This window comes from Hermetia illucens, chromosome 5, assembly GCF_905115235.1.
Source record: "Hermetia illucens chromosome 5, iHerIll2.2.curated.20191125, whole genome shotgun sequence".
Taxonomy (NCBI): domain Eukaryota; kingdom Metazoa; phylum Arthropoda; class Insecta; order Diptera; family Stratiomyidae; genus Hermetia; species Hermetia illucens.
Window position 1 is genome coordinate 8,107,618 of NC_051853.1, and position 19,766 is coordinate 8,127,383.

Below are 19,766 nucleotides of genomic sequence, written 5' to 3' on the forward strand. Positions count from 1 at the left end.
AAATGAGAATCTTCCATAAGATACCATTATCCAGATCGATCAGATAATTTTTTTGTCTGATTCTTTAGATATTAGCTCGGCATGATGTCTATATTTTCAATTGGCTCAATTCAGTCTGCTTTAATTCAATCAATTAAAATCAAATCAACTGGCCAATTGTTGTGGTGGTTCGAACTACAACAAAAGTGAGGAAGCATCAATTGGGGTTGTCTTTAAGGCACTCAGATATCTGTAGTTAGCCCACGACGGAATATGTAAACAAAACTCCATTCCAGAAAACAATAGATTGGCCAAGTCAAATTGACTATCTAATTCTGGCGACTACTGATCACTTGGCCCGCGACCAGAATTTTCAGAATAAATTTCAGTGTCTGGTACTCTGACTAAACCGTTGACCATATCAATAATTGGTATCTAATTAGCCGCGGCTTCAGTGACTTTTGTTGGGGCATGTGGATGTGTTGGTATCTGTTTCATATAAAACTCTCATGAGGCACATTTCCGATTGAATAAATTATCAATTGCCAAGCAGCCGCATGTAATTTTAATTAAGAGTTTCTTCCTGTTGCTCGCTGAGTCCACATTATCAGTTTGCGACTCTATGTGCGACCGTTGTCCACCTTTTAGATAGATTCCGATCAGCGAATAAGCGACCAGGGCTGTACTGAAGGCAACCTGGCTCAATGGAGTGCTGCCGAATAAGAGATCTTGGCAACGTGCAATCTGATCTTTCAGATACTTTATTCGTAATCACTTATACTTTTAATATTCAAATTTTTTCAATACAGTACAGAAACGCGAGACCATGGCCACTATTTAAATTGCGCGCCAATTACAGACGGAAGCATTGCTTAAATCGTTGAACAATAGTGGGACGGTGTCTCCTACCCCCAATTTGCTTTCCCACATCGGTGGTTATCGATAAGCTCACAGATATGATAGCAATGCTTCCACACCTATCAAATGTAAATGCTTCTGATCGAGCACTTGATTTCTACCTGGCAACCATTCGTGAAAAAAACGAGAGCTCCAATTGGCGGGGAATCAAATAATAAATTCTTCCTAACATTCCAATAAAATGATGGTGCTAATAATTTATTCCACTTGTCGATACTTCAGTAAAAATAATTACGATTTAATTGGAAAATTAAGGCCGACCAGCAATGTGGAATTAATGAATGGTTGCGTTAAATACAGAATACAGATTTTGGATTCAATGATCGTGTGAAAGAAGTTAATTATGAGCAGAGCAGATTTATGTAGCTTCGTCCTGTATGCATTTGTATCTTTTCAATCGAGCATCTGTACAAAATCACCTAGTAAGCTATCTTGTATCTTTTTCGTTCGTATCTTTTTCTACCAGATTTTGTTAGGAAAGGTTTCCCTAGTTGGCTCCTTACAATAATAGCAATTTAGGTAACACGCTGGTTCCAAGCCCAAGGAGGAGGGTTTGAGGCAATGTCCTTAGTGCTACCCTTAGTCTCCCCCTCGGACACCACCTCGTCGTGATGGGGGAGCCCGTAGTAGTTTACTACTACACTAAGGGTGTCCAAAAATATGAATATGGAAACGATGGATTTAAACTCTCCAAGTGGTAAGAGGTCACAGACTTCGAATCCACCCGCGACCATGAGCAATCATGTCGCGGCCGAGGCGCGGATTTTGGAGCCCTCACCACATTCATATTCGCCTACAGATCAATCTGTAGAAGGCATGCTTTCCGACTCAGCGGAAAGTTTGCACTTGGTGCCTACGGCGAAGTTAGCCAGAAAGGAAAGTACGGAAACTCTCAAATTGGGAGAAACTGGAAATCCGACTACGGCCGGCTCGTCCGCGGTACTACAGCCCAAATCTACCCGCAAGCGGAAGAGGAAGGCCCGGCGGAAGGGAACTTCGGCCACTAAGGAGGGGTGACTACAGGCTGAATCCTGCCTGTCAGAACCTTCTCCTTCATCCATACCGGGAAGAGCGGAAGAACGGGAAGCTGGTGACGTGGACGCTAGTGGTTTAACGCCGGTGTGTGGAAATGGATCCAAGCGGTCCGGACACCGTGAACTTGGAAAGGCCCGAAGCCGACGGCAAAAGAGAGCACTGCGAAGGAAGATGAAGCACCTTGGGAATGAGGACATGGACGTGGCTGTACCACTAGGCGCGGTAACGCCCAGAGAAATCGGACACAAGCAAGCGGAATCTCCGGCGGAAGGTGGGGATAAACTGGAAACCCCGGTAAAATCCACACTGGACGCACCAGACTCTTCTGTCAGCGACAATAGACTAAGTTTATGTCGAAAAACATAAAGATTGGTCAAATCAACCTGCAGTATGCCAAAGCTCCCTCCTACCTGTTGGCAGCGAGAATGACAAAGCTGCAGGATTTCCCCTATATCTTTCAGGTGCAAGAACCGTGGGTTCGATTTAACAGAATCTGTGGCATTGGATCAGTAAAGGGGGCTAGGATCTTCTACGACGAAAAATCCATAAGACCGAGAGCTTGCGTCCTGATGTCAAGACGGTTAGAGGCAACTATGCTGAGACAATATTGTTCCCAGGACTTAGCTACGGTCATCATACAATACCAAATAAATGGCGAGAGAAAAAACATCATAAGTGCCTCCGCTTATTTACCCTATGATTCTTTGTATCCTCCACTGACGCAAGAGCTTAGGGATCTGGTGGCGTATGCAGAATCAAGTAGTCTCGAACTCTTAATAGGTTGCGGTGCGAATGCTCAACATATTTGTTGGGGCAGCAGCAAATGTAATCCAAGAGGAGAGAAGCTATTTGATTTCATCACTTCAGCTGGTCTTATGACTGCAAACGTAGGGTGCGCCCCTGCGTTCGTGGGACCGAGAAGAAGCGAAGTAATTGACCTAACAATCTGTACCCCAAAATTGTTAGAGTTGATTACACACTGGCGAGTGCTAGACGAGGTCTCACTGTCAGATCACCGATATCTAGAATTCAATCTGACTATTGCGGGCGAACAGTCTGCAGTGCAAAGACGGAACCCTAGGAAAACGGATTGGGCAAAGTTCAATGAACTTCTTGGCAATAAAGTACAGGTCCCTAGGCGACTAAGGACTCCTTTGGTGCTGGAAGATGAATTGAAAACTCTGAACTACACACTTTTAGAGTGTTATGAAGAGGCTTGTCCTATTTCCCGAGGCCAAAGCGGTAAAACAGTTCCTTGATGGAACCGAGAACTGCAAAAACTCAGGAAATCAACCAGGCGACTTCTAAATCGTGCTTGCAAAAGTAACAAGAACGAAGACTGGTTAAATTTCACGAATTCACAACGTGAATATAAGAGGCTCGTGAGGTGCTCGAAACGAGACTCCTTTAGAGCGTACTGTGAGGAACTGGAAGGCGAAAGGAAGACTTCAAGGCTGTGCAGAGTCCTCAAAAGGGATGAGTCGGCCAAGTTGGATTCTCTTAGAAAACCCGACGGTACTTTCACGAACTCCAGACTGGACTCAGTACAGACCCTCCTGGAAGTACACCACCCGGGAGAACGGGTGAGAGAAGTGGTAGGGGGAGAGTTGACGGTTCTTGCAACCCCTTCAACACGCAAGTGTTGCAAGAGGAACTGGAACACTGCGAAAGCGGTTGTTACCCTTGAAAAGGTGAGAGCTGCGATACTGTCCTTTGAACATTTCAAAGCACCTGGCATGGATGGCATCTATCCGGCAATGCTAAAGGAGGGTATGGAGCATTTAGAGCGACCTCTAAGAAATATTTTTCGAGGATGTCTTGCTCTGGGCTACGTGCCTTCTTCTTGGCAACAGGTTAAGGTAGTTTTCATACCGAAACCTGGGAAAGATGACAATTCTAATCCAAAGAACTTCAGACAGATCAGCTTGACTTCATTCTTGCTGAAAGGTTTGGAGAGACTGCTGGAGCGTCACATTCGTGGAAACGCACTTAGGTCACACCCACTTAGTGAAAACCAACATGCTTACCAACGTGGAAAGTCCTGTGAGTCTGCTCTTCATTCTTTGGTCACAAAGATAGAGGATGCAACTTTGAATGGTGAGTACGCGATGGGGGTGTTCGTAGACATTGAAGGGGCTTTTGACTGTGCGCCTTTTCAAAAACTTTGTGATGCCGCTAGAGCGCATGGTGTTGATGATGCTTTAATTAAGTGGATCCATGCTATGCTAACGCAAAGATTGTTGTGCGTTGAGGTAGGGGTCGATCGCTACCTGACTACAGAAGCGACGAAGGGCTGCCCCCAAGGAGGTGTGCTTTCGTCGCTTCTGTGGAGTATGCTGATCGACTCACTGCAATGCGAACTGCAAAATCTGCCAATACACGCTGAAGCTTATGCTGATGACGTGGCTGTACTTGCTGTTGATCGGGATCTTGGAACGGTGTGTAGGAATATACAGCGTGCCGTTGATTTGATAGACAGCTGGTGCCTTAGACATGGTTTGTCAGTTAATCCAAATAAAACCACAATGGTTTTATTCACAAAAAGGAGAAAACTGGGTGGACTTTGTCTCCCTGAGATGAGGGGTACTACCCTTTAACTCTCCGAAGAAGTGAAATATCTGGGGGTCACTCTAGATAAAAAACTTCTTTGGAACAAACATGTAGAGGTAAATATGAAACGAGCTCTCACAGCTTATGGGCTGTGCAGCCGGACCTTTGCCTCGACATGGGGACTCAGGCCTCATGTGGTAATGCCATCATTAGGCCGATGTTCGTATATGCATCCGTAGTGTGGTGGGTTAAGGTGAGACAAAAAGGTTTTCACCGTAAACTAGCCGCACTGCAAAGAACTGTTTGTCTGGGTATCACTGGTGCCATGAGCACGACATCGCAGCTCTGAATGCACTACTCAATTTGCAGTCCCTGGATATATTTATTCAAAGCATTGCAATGAGAGCAGCTCATAGGCTAATTCGATTAGATCTATGGGAAAACAACGGATGTGGGGGGAACATTGGAAGAGTTACTGGGAGGACTAAACCCAATTCTTACAATGCCTTCCGATTCTCGTGTCCCCATACATCTGTTTGGCAGAAGATATGCAGTTACCCTGAAGCGTAGAGAGGACTGGGAAGACCCAGAGGAATGCGTGGCGGGATATACGGAAGTCTTCTACACCGATGGCTCAAAAACAGAAGAGGGTTCTGGAGCCGGAGTCTACCTCTCGAATAAAAACGAGAAGTGGGCTTTTGCTTTGGGACAATATGCAACGGTTTTTCAAGCCGAAGTTTATGCGATCCTAAGGGTGGCAAACTGAGTGATTGACGAGCGGTTGAAGGGCAGGCGCATCGCAATCTGCAGTGACAGTCAAGCTGTACTGAGGGCATTGAGCAGTCTTTTGATCACCTCGAAAATCGTTCAGGAATGCAGAAACCGTTTGAACTCTATGTCTAGATTCAATACGGTGGAACTACTCTTGGTACCTGGTCACTGTGGCATAGAGGGAAATGATATCTCGGCTTTAGCGAAAGAGGGGTCAATCTCCCCTATGCCGGGACCGGAGCCAGCAATTGGGGTATCAGTAGCATTGGCTAAATCTGTTTTCAAAAACTGGGAACAAGTTTCCCATAACGACAGGTAGCAGAGCTTAAATGATGCTGGACACACCAAACTTTTCCTGCCAGAACCCAACATACGTACCGCAAAGTTTATCCTGCCGAAAAGCAGGAGGACTTGCAGGTGTATTGTGGGCATTCTGACAGGCCATAATTCACTAGCTGGGCATATGTTCAGAATAGGAATTACCGAAGATGATACGTGTCCCTCCTGTAATGAGGAAGCGGAATCCACGGAGCATTTCCTATGTGAATGCCCCGCCTATGGACGCATCAGGCATCAGATCTTTGGTGCCGATGTCCTCCAATTGCGACGGGTAGCATCACATCCACTAACGGAAATCCTGCGATACGTTGACGAATCCGGAATATTCCGTTAGACGGGGGAGGCGAGTACAATGGGCCAACACGGCCTGAGTGCTCAGAAGCTGTAGCTTCTCCCCCACCATACACACACACACACACACACACACGCTACCTTTAGTAAAATATGCAAAATCCTACCTCGTTTCTCTTGGTAATATGTCCCGCGATCCCGCAACAGATCGGAAAAATACTAGGGCGTTCACCTCAGCTGATCCAGCAGGACACTACTCGGACTTGCCGAGAAATGAGCAAGACGTCAGGACTTTAACAAATTACTCCGAGCCACATAAATCCGTGCCTGAACACTAAGTATTGGTCTCCTCATTGGAAAGACTATCTAGGTTCAACGAAAAAATCGGCTGTGCCAAAACTTCTCTACTTTGGTAGCCCATGCACTTTATAAAGCGTTTTTTTTTTTGGGAGAAGGGTAGGTGAATGCAGTTACGCACAGAGTGTTGGACTCCTCCTACAACCGCACGCCATCGGACTACCAACTAAACACCTCCCCATCATCAGAGAGCTAGCCTGGAACCATTTGTCACATTACTTCAGGCTAGCCTCGGAGCTTTTCCGCCTTGTGGAGCATTCAAATTCCTTTCACCAATTTGAGGGGAGAGAGAGAGAATTGTTAGTTCAAGGAACCCCTTGCCAGCCGACCCGTCCACAGGTCGAGCGCTATCTTCTTTGCAACGAGAAGAACTCGAACTCGAACTTCACCTGAAGAAAAAAAGATATGATTGCCGTAGTCCACAACTTCATTGCAAAACACACAATTAGGAGATCATGCCTTTCCAATCTTATGCAAGTAAGACTGAAAACCTCCCCGCCCACTTAGGAGCTGGGTAAGGAAATAGTCAGTCTCACCATGTTTCCGATTGAGCTACGTTCCTAAGTTGCTAATGAGCCGCACAGTCCATCTGCCCCTAGTCTCATTTTGCCAAGAGAGTTGACAGTCATCTAGTGTACATTGCCGTTCTTCACGAGCAATCACCTCTGTTGACTCTTCTCCTTTACGGCTTTACGTCCCTTAGCAAAAAAGGCAACAGTAATCACTCCTGCGATTACTATCACGGCCGATTTAGAGACAGTGCGGTAGGTAGATGCCACCCCCGAACCTCCCCGTTTCTGTACTTGTGCAAGACGCTTACGATATACCTTCTTGCCAAGAGCGTCAGCCCATACAACTGCGTCGTAGTGTAGAACAATCTGTGTTGAGCTTATCAGGCGACGTCGCCTGCTAGACCTCGGATTCCCAGTATTTGGCATTAACCGACTTAATGCCGAAAGTCCAGCTGCAACCTTGTCCGTTGCTGTTTCAACTTGCTCGAAAAAGCTCATCTTCAAGTCAAGAGTCAGTCCAAGGTACTCAACCGTTGGTTTTGACTCGATTATCGACTCAACGATCAATATGGGAGGCAGGGCCGGAATTCTCTTTTTAGTCAGAATGACTACGTCAGTTTTTTCCAGTGCATGGTTGAAGCCACAAGCTTGGTTGAATATTCCAAGTCTGCTTTGTGCCTGTTCAACAGTGCGTCCAGCAATATGCACCGCGACGTCATCTGCATAACTGACCAGGCTCGAATCTCCTGGCATGTCAAGTCTAAACAGACTATCATAGGAAGCGTTCCAGAGGCCCAACCCTAGGATGGATCCTTGCGCTATCCCCGATGTGACCTTCATCCTCCTCTGACCCTCCGGTGTCTCAAAGAGCAGGGAATGATTCCTCAGACAATCCCTCAATATGCGTAAGAGATAGTTCGACCCGTGGAAAGTATTGTCTAGTGTGTCTAGAATGTCATTCCATCTTACAGAATTAAAGGCATTTCTTACGTCAAACGTTACGCACCACCCGTCTAAATCAGCGGCTGTGTGCCTCCGTTCGATGAACGGCATCCATGACTTCCATGACAGCATCAACTGTGGATCACCCCGTTCTAAAATCGAACTGCCATGGGGATAAGTCTCTGGCGGCATGTATCGCTTCAGTGAGCCTACTTCTGATGAACTTTCCGAGCACTTTACCAGAAGGGTGAAGCATACAAAGTGGTCAGTAGCGCTAGCCTGGCCATCTTTAAACCAGAATGGAAAGTACCTTCTTTCAGGCAAGTGTTGAATGCTCCGAAAAGTAAGTTTGACTGATGTTGCAGTAGCAGTTTTTATACCTTTGCTGGAATACCATCGGGTCCTGGTATCTTCTTGTTTTTCATAAAGAGAACGGCACCTTTCATCGTTTTTATAGAGAAAAGAGGGCAGTCCTCGTCGTTCTCTGCACTGCCGTCATCATCTCGTACGGGGTGCGCAGAGATTAGTGTCCCTACAATGCAGTACATCTATTCGGCTTTAAGTGAACAGAGTTTTCGCGAAGCCCAGATTTGTAACCGAGTCCCACCGGTCCCCATTCACCTCGTTGACCAAGTCAGCAGCGAGTTTTCCCCCTGTTTATTGTGCCGCGGAGTCTCCTTTTGCCTGATCTGCACTCTGTGAATACGTTACATGCCTCCTCTTGGCCGTTTAGACGTTGCGTCAAGCGGCGGAGTTTGTAATATGGAGCTCTGCAGGTTCCGCTGTCTACCAATACATAGAAGGCCTGCCACCTTTCGATGGGCATGGAAGCTCCGCAGGCCGTTGTTTTCAAGGTCATAATTGAATTTATGGCTGGGTTAGCTGCTGTGTCCTCCCCTCTCCGTTCCAAGAGTTTCTGCAAACCTCCCGGTGTTCACCTTGGCGACGTTCTAAGCACAGAAAGAGTGCGCTAGGGTGACGTACACCGAGAATTTGTGTCAACCACTTCAAAGGCAATATATTGATGGTCGTTTGCGGAAAAGTCTTGCAGAAATCGTTACCTGTCCAGTAGCAATTCCAGTGATTTTGACGCGAAGGTTACAAAAAATTGATAGACCAGTAGCTTCCTCCAAACTACAAATTTTATTTTTCAATTAAATTGACTACTTTCTCCGTATCCAACCCATTTTGCAAACCTACGGATACTAAAACCTGTTTGAGCTAATCACCCGCGCCGGATGACATAGCAAATATTGTCATCAAAAACCTCCCTAGGACGTCGACGAAGTTCCTTCTTGCAGTCTTCAACAACTGCGTTAACAATGATTATTTTCCCAGCACTTGGAAAGTAGCGAAGATAGTTGCCATTAAGAAAAAAGGCGGCACTCACGAACCACAAAACTTCAGACCAGTTTCTCTCCTTTCAAACTTGGACAAGCTTTTCGAGAAAGCATGGATAGTGGGGTTAGTCCAACACTATTGAATAGCATTATTCCGAACCGCCATTTTGGGTTGCAAGCCAAGCACGGGACCGATCTGCTACCAGTCACTTCCGGAGTACCGCAGGCATCCATTTCAGGATCTACACTTTACAACATTTTCACGGCCTTATAAGACCCATTCCTTGTTACGGAGCCCTTGCATGGATCACTTGTTCTACCAAAACTATGAAGAAATGTGAGTCCTTCGAGCGCATAATCTTGAGACACTATACCGGTTTGTCGTGCAATTGGAAAACCAAGAAGTGCGGCCGCAACGCCGGAGTGTACCGGCGATCACGAATAAAACCTCTTCGAGAGTTGGCTCTTAAACTGATAGAGATATTTTTCGAAAGAATGGAGAATCGTCCCAATCCACTTATGAGGCAGCTTTATCTGGCGGGTAATTCCACCCCCTTGGCCACATTCTTAAGGACTTGCTAAAGAGTGAGCACCGAACTTAAACCCGCCGTTGTCTCTCTCTTCACCACTCCTTGTCGGGTGCTCAGAGGTGGCGGCGAGGAAGATGGGGCGGCAACCTTATCGGCCAAACCAAAACCATGTGGCCGAGGAGAACTTCCATAGTGGTGGCACCGGGAGACGCTGTAATCACTTTGGTTTGCCGGCCGTGATTCAGTAGGCGAATGCTCCAAAGGCCTAATTAGGGCGATCAGACCCGAGTCTGCACGGGGACTCATCTGAAGTGGCAAATTGGTCACGAAACCTAACCAGGGGTATACTGGTACCATGGGAACCGGGAAAGCCCCTGGACTCACATACTTCGGGCGAACTCCTGTTGTATGTGAGGACAGCTCGGTTATTTGCGGTTGGCCCCCCTAGTGGGAGTTTCATGGTGGTTGTGGTTACGCTCAAGCGAGAAGAGACCTTCGGGGCTCGACATGGTGTTGCGTATCAACACTCTAGTTCGGTAGAGATTTAGGTAATTCTTGCATCCACCAGTATGAATGCTAAGCCATGTACCTGGTATAGACTGGTACCGTTGTTGCTTGCCTCAGCGGGGCTCTGATTGTGGTCACAAAATCAATCCGCGTCTGAAGAGGACCGTAGGATTAAGTCTCACGACAGTTGCCTACGTAAAACACCATGGGCTTCACCACTTAGGAGCTGAGTAAGGAAATAGTCAGTCTCAACATGTTTCTGATTCAGCTACATTCCTAAGTTGCTAATGAGCCGTGCAGGCCATCTGTCTCTCATCTTATTTTGTCAAGAGAGTCGCCACTCATCTAGTGTATGGTGCTGTTCTTCATGAACAACCACCAACCTGATCCTTCTCCCTTGCGCTTGTATATGGCTTCACGGCTCTTAGCAAGAAAGGCAACGAGGATCACTACCGCCATCACTATCATGGCCGGTCCAGAGACAGTGCGGTAGAGAGATGCCACCCCGTCTCACTACTTGTGCAAGACACTCACGGTATACCTCCTTGCCAAGAGCGTCAGTCTATACCTCGGTGTCGTAGAGCAGAACAGACTGCGATGAACTCATCAGGAGCCGCCGCCTGCTAGACGTAGGACTTCCAATATTTGCCATTAGCCGACTTAAACTCCAGCTCCAGCTCCAGCTGTAGCCTTTTCCGTTGCTGCTTTAATTTGCTCGAAAAAGCTCAGCTCTGAGTCAAGAGTGAGTCCAAGGTACTTTACCGTTAATTTTGACTCGATTATCGACTTGCCAATCGCTATGGGACGCAAGGTTTTTTATAGTCAGGATGACTACTTTTCATTGCAAGGTTGAAACCATGAGCAGCATCCATTAGCTTACGCGTCGTATCAATATGCCAAGTCTTGCGCTTGCGTCTGTCCGACCATGCATCCAAAAACAACAAAACAAAATATTATCTGCATAACCGACCAGGCGCGATTCCTCTGGCATGCCGAGTCTAAGTAGACTATCATTGGAAGAGTTCCAGAGGTTCGGCCATAGGGTGGATCCCTGCGCTACCCCCGATGTGATCTCCGAAGACCTTCCACGCCAAATGTTTGAGGATTCCCTCTGCGTTCATAGGTATTCGCGCAAAATTTTCAGCGAACGTTACCTATCGTTGTAACGCTTGCTGCGGTACCACGCTGTTTCAAAAACACTGTTAATTCCACTCCCTCAAGCTGCTGCAGCAATACTGGCGCCATATCTAAGTCGGCCCGGTCGACTAATTCTCTGCCTCTATCTGCCACGCACTATTTCAGTGCGTCTATAAAAGATTGTATCAACCCGACGGCATCCGCTAGCCAATTGAAAAATCGTCCTCCATCCGAGGGGCATGTTCCCTACTCAGCATCGGCTGCGTTATGCACTTCTGGCGATTGTCCTACTGTCGCTGCATTAGCACCACTACACGCTTCCTCCAGCGCATTATCGACACCCGCCACCGCTGAACCGCAGGGCTTTCTGACCCTTTGTCGCCCGAGCGGGTCCCAATTGAACGTTGCCTTGCCACCGAAACAGCTGTTGGTGTCAAGGCTAGCGTAATCCACCACGTTCGATGAAATTCTGGCCTACATCAGAAGCAAGACGAACTCAACTTTGTTACCTCTCTCATGTCTGAAGCTGACGAAGAATGGCATTCATGACCGACATATCCCCATGATTTCGATGCTATCGTCCAATCTTCTTTTTGACCACAGCGGGTCTTCGTCAAGCCTTATCAGAGAATTTCGTGAAAATTCGTGAAAATTTCCGGCCCGCCCCGACAAGTATACTCTCTTTTATCAAAATGTAAGGGGTCTAAGGGCCAAGCTGCCGAATTTCAAATTGCCTCCAGCATTCCAACATCATGTCATCTGCATCTCTGAGACATGGCTGAATGACAGGATTTTAGATTCTGAGCTCCTCGAAAGTTACTCTATATTTTGTTGTGACAGAGACTGCGCTGCGCTTGGCAAGACAACTGGCGGAGGTGCCTTAATAGCTGTTAAGTCCCTTCTCCGTGCCGAAATCATCTTTTCATCCTCTACCTACGATTCTCTCATCATACGAGTCATTCCGCCAAACGTATGCCCCTTTATTATATCGTGTGTTAATTTTCCTTGCTCCGCCCGTCTCTCTGTACGAGGATTTCTTCGCCAGATTATTAGAGGTCCTAATTGTTTTGTTTCCCTCAGTTCCTTTTATACTCTTTGGCGACTTTAATCTTCCCATGTTCTCTTGGCCTTCCCTTCCTCCCTAATATTATAACTCCACTCACCCCTGACGCCCATCATCCTGCTCTCGAGTTCAATATTCAGATATCCCGACTCCACTCTCCTGCCGCTCGCAAGCCTACCAAGTTCAACTTTCGTAAGGCAAACTTCGAAGATTTGAACCCAGCCCTGACGGCAATCAACTGCGTCCCCCTCCCCTCTCCATTTACGTATGACCAAGCACACCTTCTATACCATTTTATCTGATCTTCTTCCTTGTTACGTTCCCTCGTCTCCTAAGTGCTTACGCTCTTACCCCGTCAGTATGGAAGACTCACTAAAGTGCGGAAACCTGAAACCTTTCTGGTACCACATTCGCAACTCCCGCTGTTCTGCCCAGTTATCCCCTCAGTTCATTAAATTTTCTGGCACCTCAGCTAACTCGCCACAACTATCTTGTGATTTACTCTGCTGCTACTTTTCCTTAGTCTATTTTCCGCCACCTTCTTTCGAATCTCTCCCGATGTAGCTTGCCGCGTCTATCATTCCCCCTCTTACCCCTATTATTGTCGAGGACCTCATTGGCAAACTTGATGCCAATGTCAGACCTGGCTACGATTGTCTTCCAAACCTCTTTTTGCTGAAAACTGGTAAGTCCATCTCTCTTCCCCTATCTCTTATTTTCAACAAAAGCCTCGAAGGGAATCATTTTCCCGGGTTGTGAAAAGAGGCTCTCATCATCCCTACACATAAAAGTGGCGATCGTACGCTTGCCGAGAATTACCGTCCCATTTCCCTTCTCTCCTCTTGTTTCAAAATCCTGGAAAGATATGTCAGCGACTGGTATTCCGCCCACTTTGAAAGAGCAACACGGCTTCGTTAAGCGTAGGTCTACTGCCTCCAACCTACTTAACTTTACTAACTTTGCCGCCAAATGTCTAAATTCACGGTAAGAAGCGCATAACATTTACACTGACTTCGCTAAAGCTTTCGACGCTCGTCTCTAAACGTTCCTATATCACTTGTTTTATGGCTTGCCTCTTACCTTTCCAACCGATCCTGCCGCGTCTCTTTTGACGGCTGTACTTCCCGCTCCTTCTCTCCCTCCTCTGGCGTCCCAGAGAGATTTATTGTGGGTCCTTTATTATTTCTATTTTTTATTAACGACCTCCCTCGTTCTCGATCTACAAAGGGTTTTCACACGATCCACATAGACATCATTGATCCCTTGCGAGATCCGCATGCCTTCAAGTGTTGCCTTCCAATCATCGATAGGTTCACACGGTGGCCTGAATCAATACCTCTGGCCGATATTCTAGCATATTCGTGCGTCGAGGCACTTTGTCGTGAATGGATTCCACCCTTTGGAGTTCCGGCCGAAATCATTACTGACCAAGGAATGCAGTTCGAATCTACCATGTTCTCAGGGCACACTTCTAGGCTTCAAACGCCATCGGATAATTGCGTACCACCCGCAATCCAATGTGATGCTGGAACGCTGGCTTAAGACACTAAAGGCCGCTATAAAGGGAGTGAGGACTCCTCGTGGTCGCAGGTCTTGCCTTTTATTTTACTTGTCTTACGTACAGCCCATCGTTTTGCCGGGTTAGTATACAGGGTTAATTTGAGACTGCTTAGCGACCCTGTGTTCAATACCAGGTGAGCCCTTTCAACCACTGGGCTTTTTCGCTTGCTCCGGGACACCGTGGTCAAATTAAAATCTCCCCCGGCATTCCGTCATTCTGCCATGAGGGTTAATACCCTCAAGGACCTGGACGTCTGCACATACGTCTTGGTTCGCGTAGTATATGAGGCCTTTATGAAGTGTTGAGGCAGGCCAAGGAACGTCTCCCTGTTCAAACTAAAGCCTTTGGTCCCCGGGGCTGAGGTCCCGGAAAAGAAAGGTGCACGTGAGATTTGATCTGCGGCCCTAAATTTGGCGGTTTTGGGTTTTATCGCTGAAACCCAGTATCAGCTGGAGGTGGGTTAGTGAGGAGGCGTTGTAGTGTGGATCCGCTTGGTGAAGATTCGTCCGAGCTCCATTAATTTTGCCGAACAGGTTTTTAATGATCTCGGAGAGGAGACGGTAGTCAGCGTTCCATCTGTTATGTAGTCGGTGGTATAACCGTTTTCTTCGCTGAAGTAGTCTCGTCTTATCGCAGATTAAGGGAAGGGTTGGGGGAAAAGGCAGCCGTATTTGTAGTAGCAAGGCTCTTTGTCGGGAGCATGTTTGTCAATTGTGATTTCGAAGGCAGAGTTGAATTTTCTAATGTAAGTGGCTAAATCTTAATTGGTGTGAATATGCGATTTGTCCAGGTGGTCTGGGTGGAGCCAGCGCGTTGAAAATCATCCCAGTTTGTCAGATCGAAGAGTCTGCATTTGTACAAACGGGGGAGCGAGAGAAGAATTTACTGTAAATGCGTTGGGAGATTGAGGGAATGATAGTCGGAGTGAGCTGTCAGTAATACAGTCTGAGAGATTGGACGAGGTTATAAAGCCGTCGAGGAAGGAGGACCCTCGTTGAAAGGTTGGATCAATTATTGTCACATCGCCAACCTAAACCGAAGGAGGCGTTGAAATTGCTGTACCCAGTAGATTCCCACGTGCAACTATTTGGCCTTTATTCGAATCCTATCTAACTAGGCGGCGATATACTAGTGTCATCTCCGTCGAGGGTTGGTGAATCCTTGCGGTACCTGGAATTTTCTAGGAGGCCTGGGGATAGAGTCTTTAACAAAGTTAGGTTAACTGCATGGGTGGGGGTTTTCTAGCGGGTTGCGGGTTCGGCCACTGAGAGGTGGGGCATAGTTAATTCATACAGGAAATGGCTCAATTATACCACGAAAAGCTTAGAGTATATTTAATATTTGGTTCACTTACTTTGATTTGCATCATCAACGGCTGCTAGAAATTATCCTCTTCATTTATGTGTATTAATGTAACTCACTTTATATCTAAGAACGATATAAACTTACAAAAATATTTCCATAATCCTTAAAAAGTTACTTTAGGTCAAACGTTACGTCTCACGAACTTCGCGGCACACTATTGCTTCGGTTTTATATAGTTGTGGGCTTGGCACTAGTCTATGAATTACTGGTTATCCCTGCGAGTCGAACATCCGCCGAAATTAGGGTCGACTAAGGACCTTCTGATTATCTTTTGTATTAAAGGAGTACTTTCGAGTAACTGGTGATTATCCAGCATCATTATATCTATGTATGTGTAAGCACTAAGCACTAGGAGGTAAATTCCGAACTCCTTCGCGGTCCGCAACCTGAAAAGGCCGATCGGGTAGTCGCGCGTCGGGGACCTCAACGAGTACGATCCACATAGACATTATTGGTCCCTTATGAGATCCGCATGGCTTCAAGTGGTGGCGGTGGCCTGAAGCAATACCTCTGGCCGACATTCTAGCACATTCGTGCGCCGAGGCACTTTGTCGTGAATGGATCCCACGCTTTGGAGTTCGGCGGAAGTCATTATTGACCAAGGAATGCAGTTCAAGTCTACCCTGTTCTCAGAGTTGGGCACACTTCTAGACTTCAAACGCCATCGAAACTGGCTGGAAAATTAGTTTTTCCGGGAAGAAAAGAAGAAAGAAAAGGAGAAGAAAAAAAAGGTGACAAGTGCGGAGTGTGTCGTGCATGTTTTTTTGAGGTTGGAAGATCGAAAATTGCAAGGATGGGAGATAGTTGGTCGCCTAGGGAGAAAATTGACGAATAGTAAGCTCCGCCAGATCGAAGCTACTTGAATGTGAAAAGTGGATCGCGATTGAGTCGGACATATTCTGTTTTCCTATCGAGTGCGAAAACAAACGTCGTCATTTCCATTCTCATTCCCGAATTAATGGTGGTAAGTTGTGTTTTACGAGCAAATAAATGCGTCTCGCGCAGGGGAGAGCCCTTACCACTTTAGAAAGTGTCGGGCAATTTCCAGTCGAAAACTCAAGAAAAATCGGGAAATCCAATCCCCGTACATGATAGCCTTAGTCGCCATTGAGGATGCTGCCATATCTGCGGTGACAACATCGTCCAACGAATCCACCGCCACTCTGCCCGCTGTCGAGAATGAAGGCACCCTAGCGATGATAAGGTCAACCATCGGTCATCGTCAATAACAAGTCGAGAAATCAGAAGCTGGAAGCTTCAGGTATGAAAGGTTTTGTGTATTATCTGTACTCGTATACATTGTGACAAATATCACTTTAGAAAATTATGTGTGACGTCAATGTAAATCGTATTAATTGAGCAGGACACCAAAACTGTATAACAGTAAGGCGAAAATTTAGTTAAGATAAATGTTAACAGATGGTTCTAACGGCAGTTAGGAGATCTTGTTAAAGACGCAAAGTAGTTTTCTTGTAAAGATTTTGCAGGTCTTGGAATATTCCGCGGGGTATAAAAGGGTCCAGAAATCCGCCTACAAAGTTAGTCTGGTTCTAGAGTAGGAACAGATCGCGTCGGTTATGAATACGCCTCGAATTGTACCAGCTGAAGGAATTGTTCTATAATTAACTGTGCAGTATGATTGTATAAGTTAACGTAAGATAAATGCTTATATTAAAGTTAAAGAACGGGTTTTTGTCTAGCGCTACGCAATCCAGTGATACGGGTATTTCAGGGCCTACGTAACATATAGTGGCCGCCTCTTGATTTTTTCAGTTTTTTTGGTTGGGTAGTTTCTGAGAATGGGTCCGTTAAAGAAATGATCAATTTTGACCCCCCCGTCATCACATGTCAAAACTGCAGAGGAAATCGATGTTGCTATTGTCCGCAAGCAATACAAAAGCCTCCATCACGGCGTTTGAGACACAGCCATAAGTGGAAAGGCTGCGGTGTGGGTTTGTGGTAATCGGGCCTTACAGTAAGCATTGAAGCATCACGAACACGATTTTGTAAGGATTAAGATCAATGACTTCTACATATATAGCCCTTATGCCGCCCCAAGTATGACAACACCAGAGTATTGCAACATGCAGATAGAAAACAGATAGATTGGCGAGAGAAGCCAAAGATCGTAGCCACAAAATTATTGCTGGCGACTTCAACGCTTGGGCAATGGAGTTAGGAAGCGAAAAAACAAACGAAAGGGAAGAATCCTACTCGAGGTTTTCTCCTGCCTAAACGTCAGCTTGGCTAACATTGGAAGCGTTAACATTTTTAGGCGTGGAGAGCTAGGCTCCGTTGTAGATCTGACTTTCGTAAGTGATTCGCTGGTCAAGCATTTACATTGGCATGCTAGCGAAGAGTATACGCATAGCAACCACCAGGCGATATATATTATTATACTATTGATAAGGGATCCAGAACAATAAATCCTCACATGAAGAAACCAGAAACAGGTTGGTCATCAAGATCATTTGATGAGGATGCATTTCTGGAGGTATTGCAGTGGAACACCGAATTTACTGGAACGGCTTTAAAAAAAGCTTCGCAGCTGTCCCAACAGATAGTTTCCTGCCAAGTCGTGCACACTCTCGGAAACGCAACCGTAACTACCCTGAAATAGCGAAGTGTCGTACGGAATGCTTGAATGCTAGAAGGCGGAATCAACACCGAAAAAACACGCCAGAATAGGAACAAAGGTGCCTCGGATATAAACAGGCACGCAAAAAGTTGCAGTGACCCATCACAGAGAGTAAAAATTATTGCTTCAAACGACTCTGTGGTGAGGCAGACTCCGATCCATGGGGAAGAGCGTAAAAGGCAAAAGGTCCCTTCCTATTATGTGTCCTAGATTATTGTGGGAGATAGTTATCCAATCCAATATTCGGAAACAATCTACCTAATGAATCCAATGAGCGCCGAAGACATTCCTCCAGTAATCACAGACGAAGTCTTGGATGCAGTGAAAAGGGTTCGGGATACCGCAGCCACCGGAATTGATCGCGTCCTTAACAAGGCGTTGAAACTGGCAAAGAGAATGGCACCAAGCATGTTCGTACGGGTATTCACAGACTGTTTAAAAGAAGGGCCCTTCCCCTCAGAGTGGAAAATACAAAAGCTTGTATTGATCCCGAAGGCAGGTAAGCCGATAGGTGAACCAACATCCTATAGACTTTCTGTCTTCTGAATACAATTGGCAAGGTAATCTATAGCCGGCTATATCCTTTAATTGACAGTGGTGGTTATTTATCAAATAGGCAGTTTGGCTTCCGGAAGGGTCGGTCAACGGTTGATGCCACCAAACTGGGTTTTGAACTAGCCAGAAAAGCCTACGACGAAGGAAAATAGAGTGCACTGGTGACTCTTACGTTCAAATTTGCCAGATGGAACCATATCATCGAAGCGCTCTTCGACTATTTTCGACAGCCTAAACTAGTTTATGATTCGGACAAAGGGTCGAAGATGTATGTACCAACGGAAGGAGGTCCGCAGAGGTCTGTTCTGGGCCCTCTCTATAATGGGGTTTCACGGCTCCCAGTAGCTACGCATTTGAAGCTTACTGGCTAAAAAGCGGCAACTATCAGCTCAACACTGGCAAGGATGCTTCCAAATGTAGGCAGCCCGAAACACAGTCGATGATTACTCTTATCGCGAATCGTCAGCTCTGTTCTTTTAAACGCGGCACCAGTGTAGACGTCGGCGATAAAAATCGGAGAAAGTCGCAGACAGCTTCAAGGTTCATATCGATTAAGCGCCTAGAGAACAATATCTTATGAGGCAGCTGCGTGATTGCGCGGATGATCCCGGTGGTACAAATCATTAAATAATATCACGGATTTAAATGGAGGAGGTCCAAGTATATGGACAGAAGAAAATTAAAGATTTGATATTTCTAGTCGAAGAAAGTTTTTTTTTGTTGTTTGTATGAATTTGAAGGTTTTTTTTTTTTACTTTACTATTTATAGTTAGAAACTAACATCAGCTTCGGAAAGTACTAATTGAGACCTTTCATTTGATACCTTTTATGACTATCATCATCATCAACGGCGCAACAACCGGTATCCGGTCTAGGCCTGCCTTAATAAGGAACTCCAGACATCCCGGTTTTGCGCCGAGGTCCACCAATTCGATATCCCTAAAAGCTGTCTGGCGTCCTGGCCCACGCCATCGCTCCATCTTAGGCAGGGTCTGCCTCGTCTTCTTTTCCTACCATAGATATTGCCCTTATAGACTTTCCGGGTGGGATCATCTTCATCCATACGGATTAAGTGACCCGCCCACCGTAACCTATTGAGCCGGATTTTATCCACAACCGGACGGTCATGGTATCGCTCATAGATTTCGTCATTGTGTAGGCTACGGAATTTTATGACTATATTCGATGAAAAAAAAATGTACATCCCCCTTTAACATGTATGGGGAGCCCCCCGTTAAACTGTATGTAAATTTATGTCATTCACTGCATGCGTGGAATTTCATAGTTCCCATATGTCCACTAAATTCCGTTCGGATCAGTTTGGCCGTTTTGGAGAAAAGTGCGTGTGATAGACAGACAGACAGTGAATTGATTTT

The 19,766-nt window shown here is 46.1% G+C and overlaps 1 protein-coding gene across 1 annotated transcript in view; it reads right to left on the reverse strand.

The window, feature by feature from the left end:
* The window catches only part of LOC119658362 (tumor necrosis factor receptor superfamily member wengen), a 60,052-nt gene extending 44,529 nt beyond the window's left edge, over nt 1–15,523 (reverse strand). The window contains exon 1 of the mRNA XM_038065722.1: nt 15,187–15,523. Within this exon, the coding sequence (XP_037921650.1) occupies nt 15,187–15,201 (15 nt within the window). The 5' untranslated portion in view covers nt 15,202–15,523. The remainder of the gene's footprint in view (nt 1–15,186) is intronic.
* Nucleotides 15,524–19,766: the final 4,243 nt, after the last annotated feature.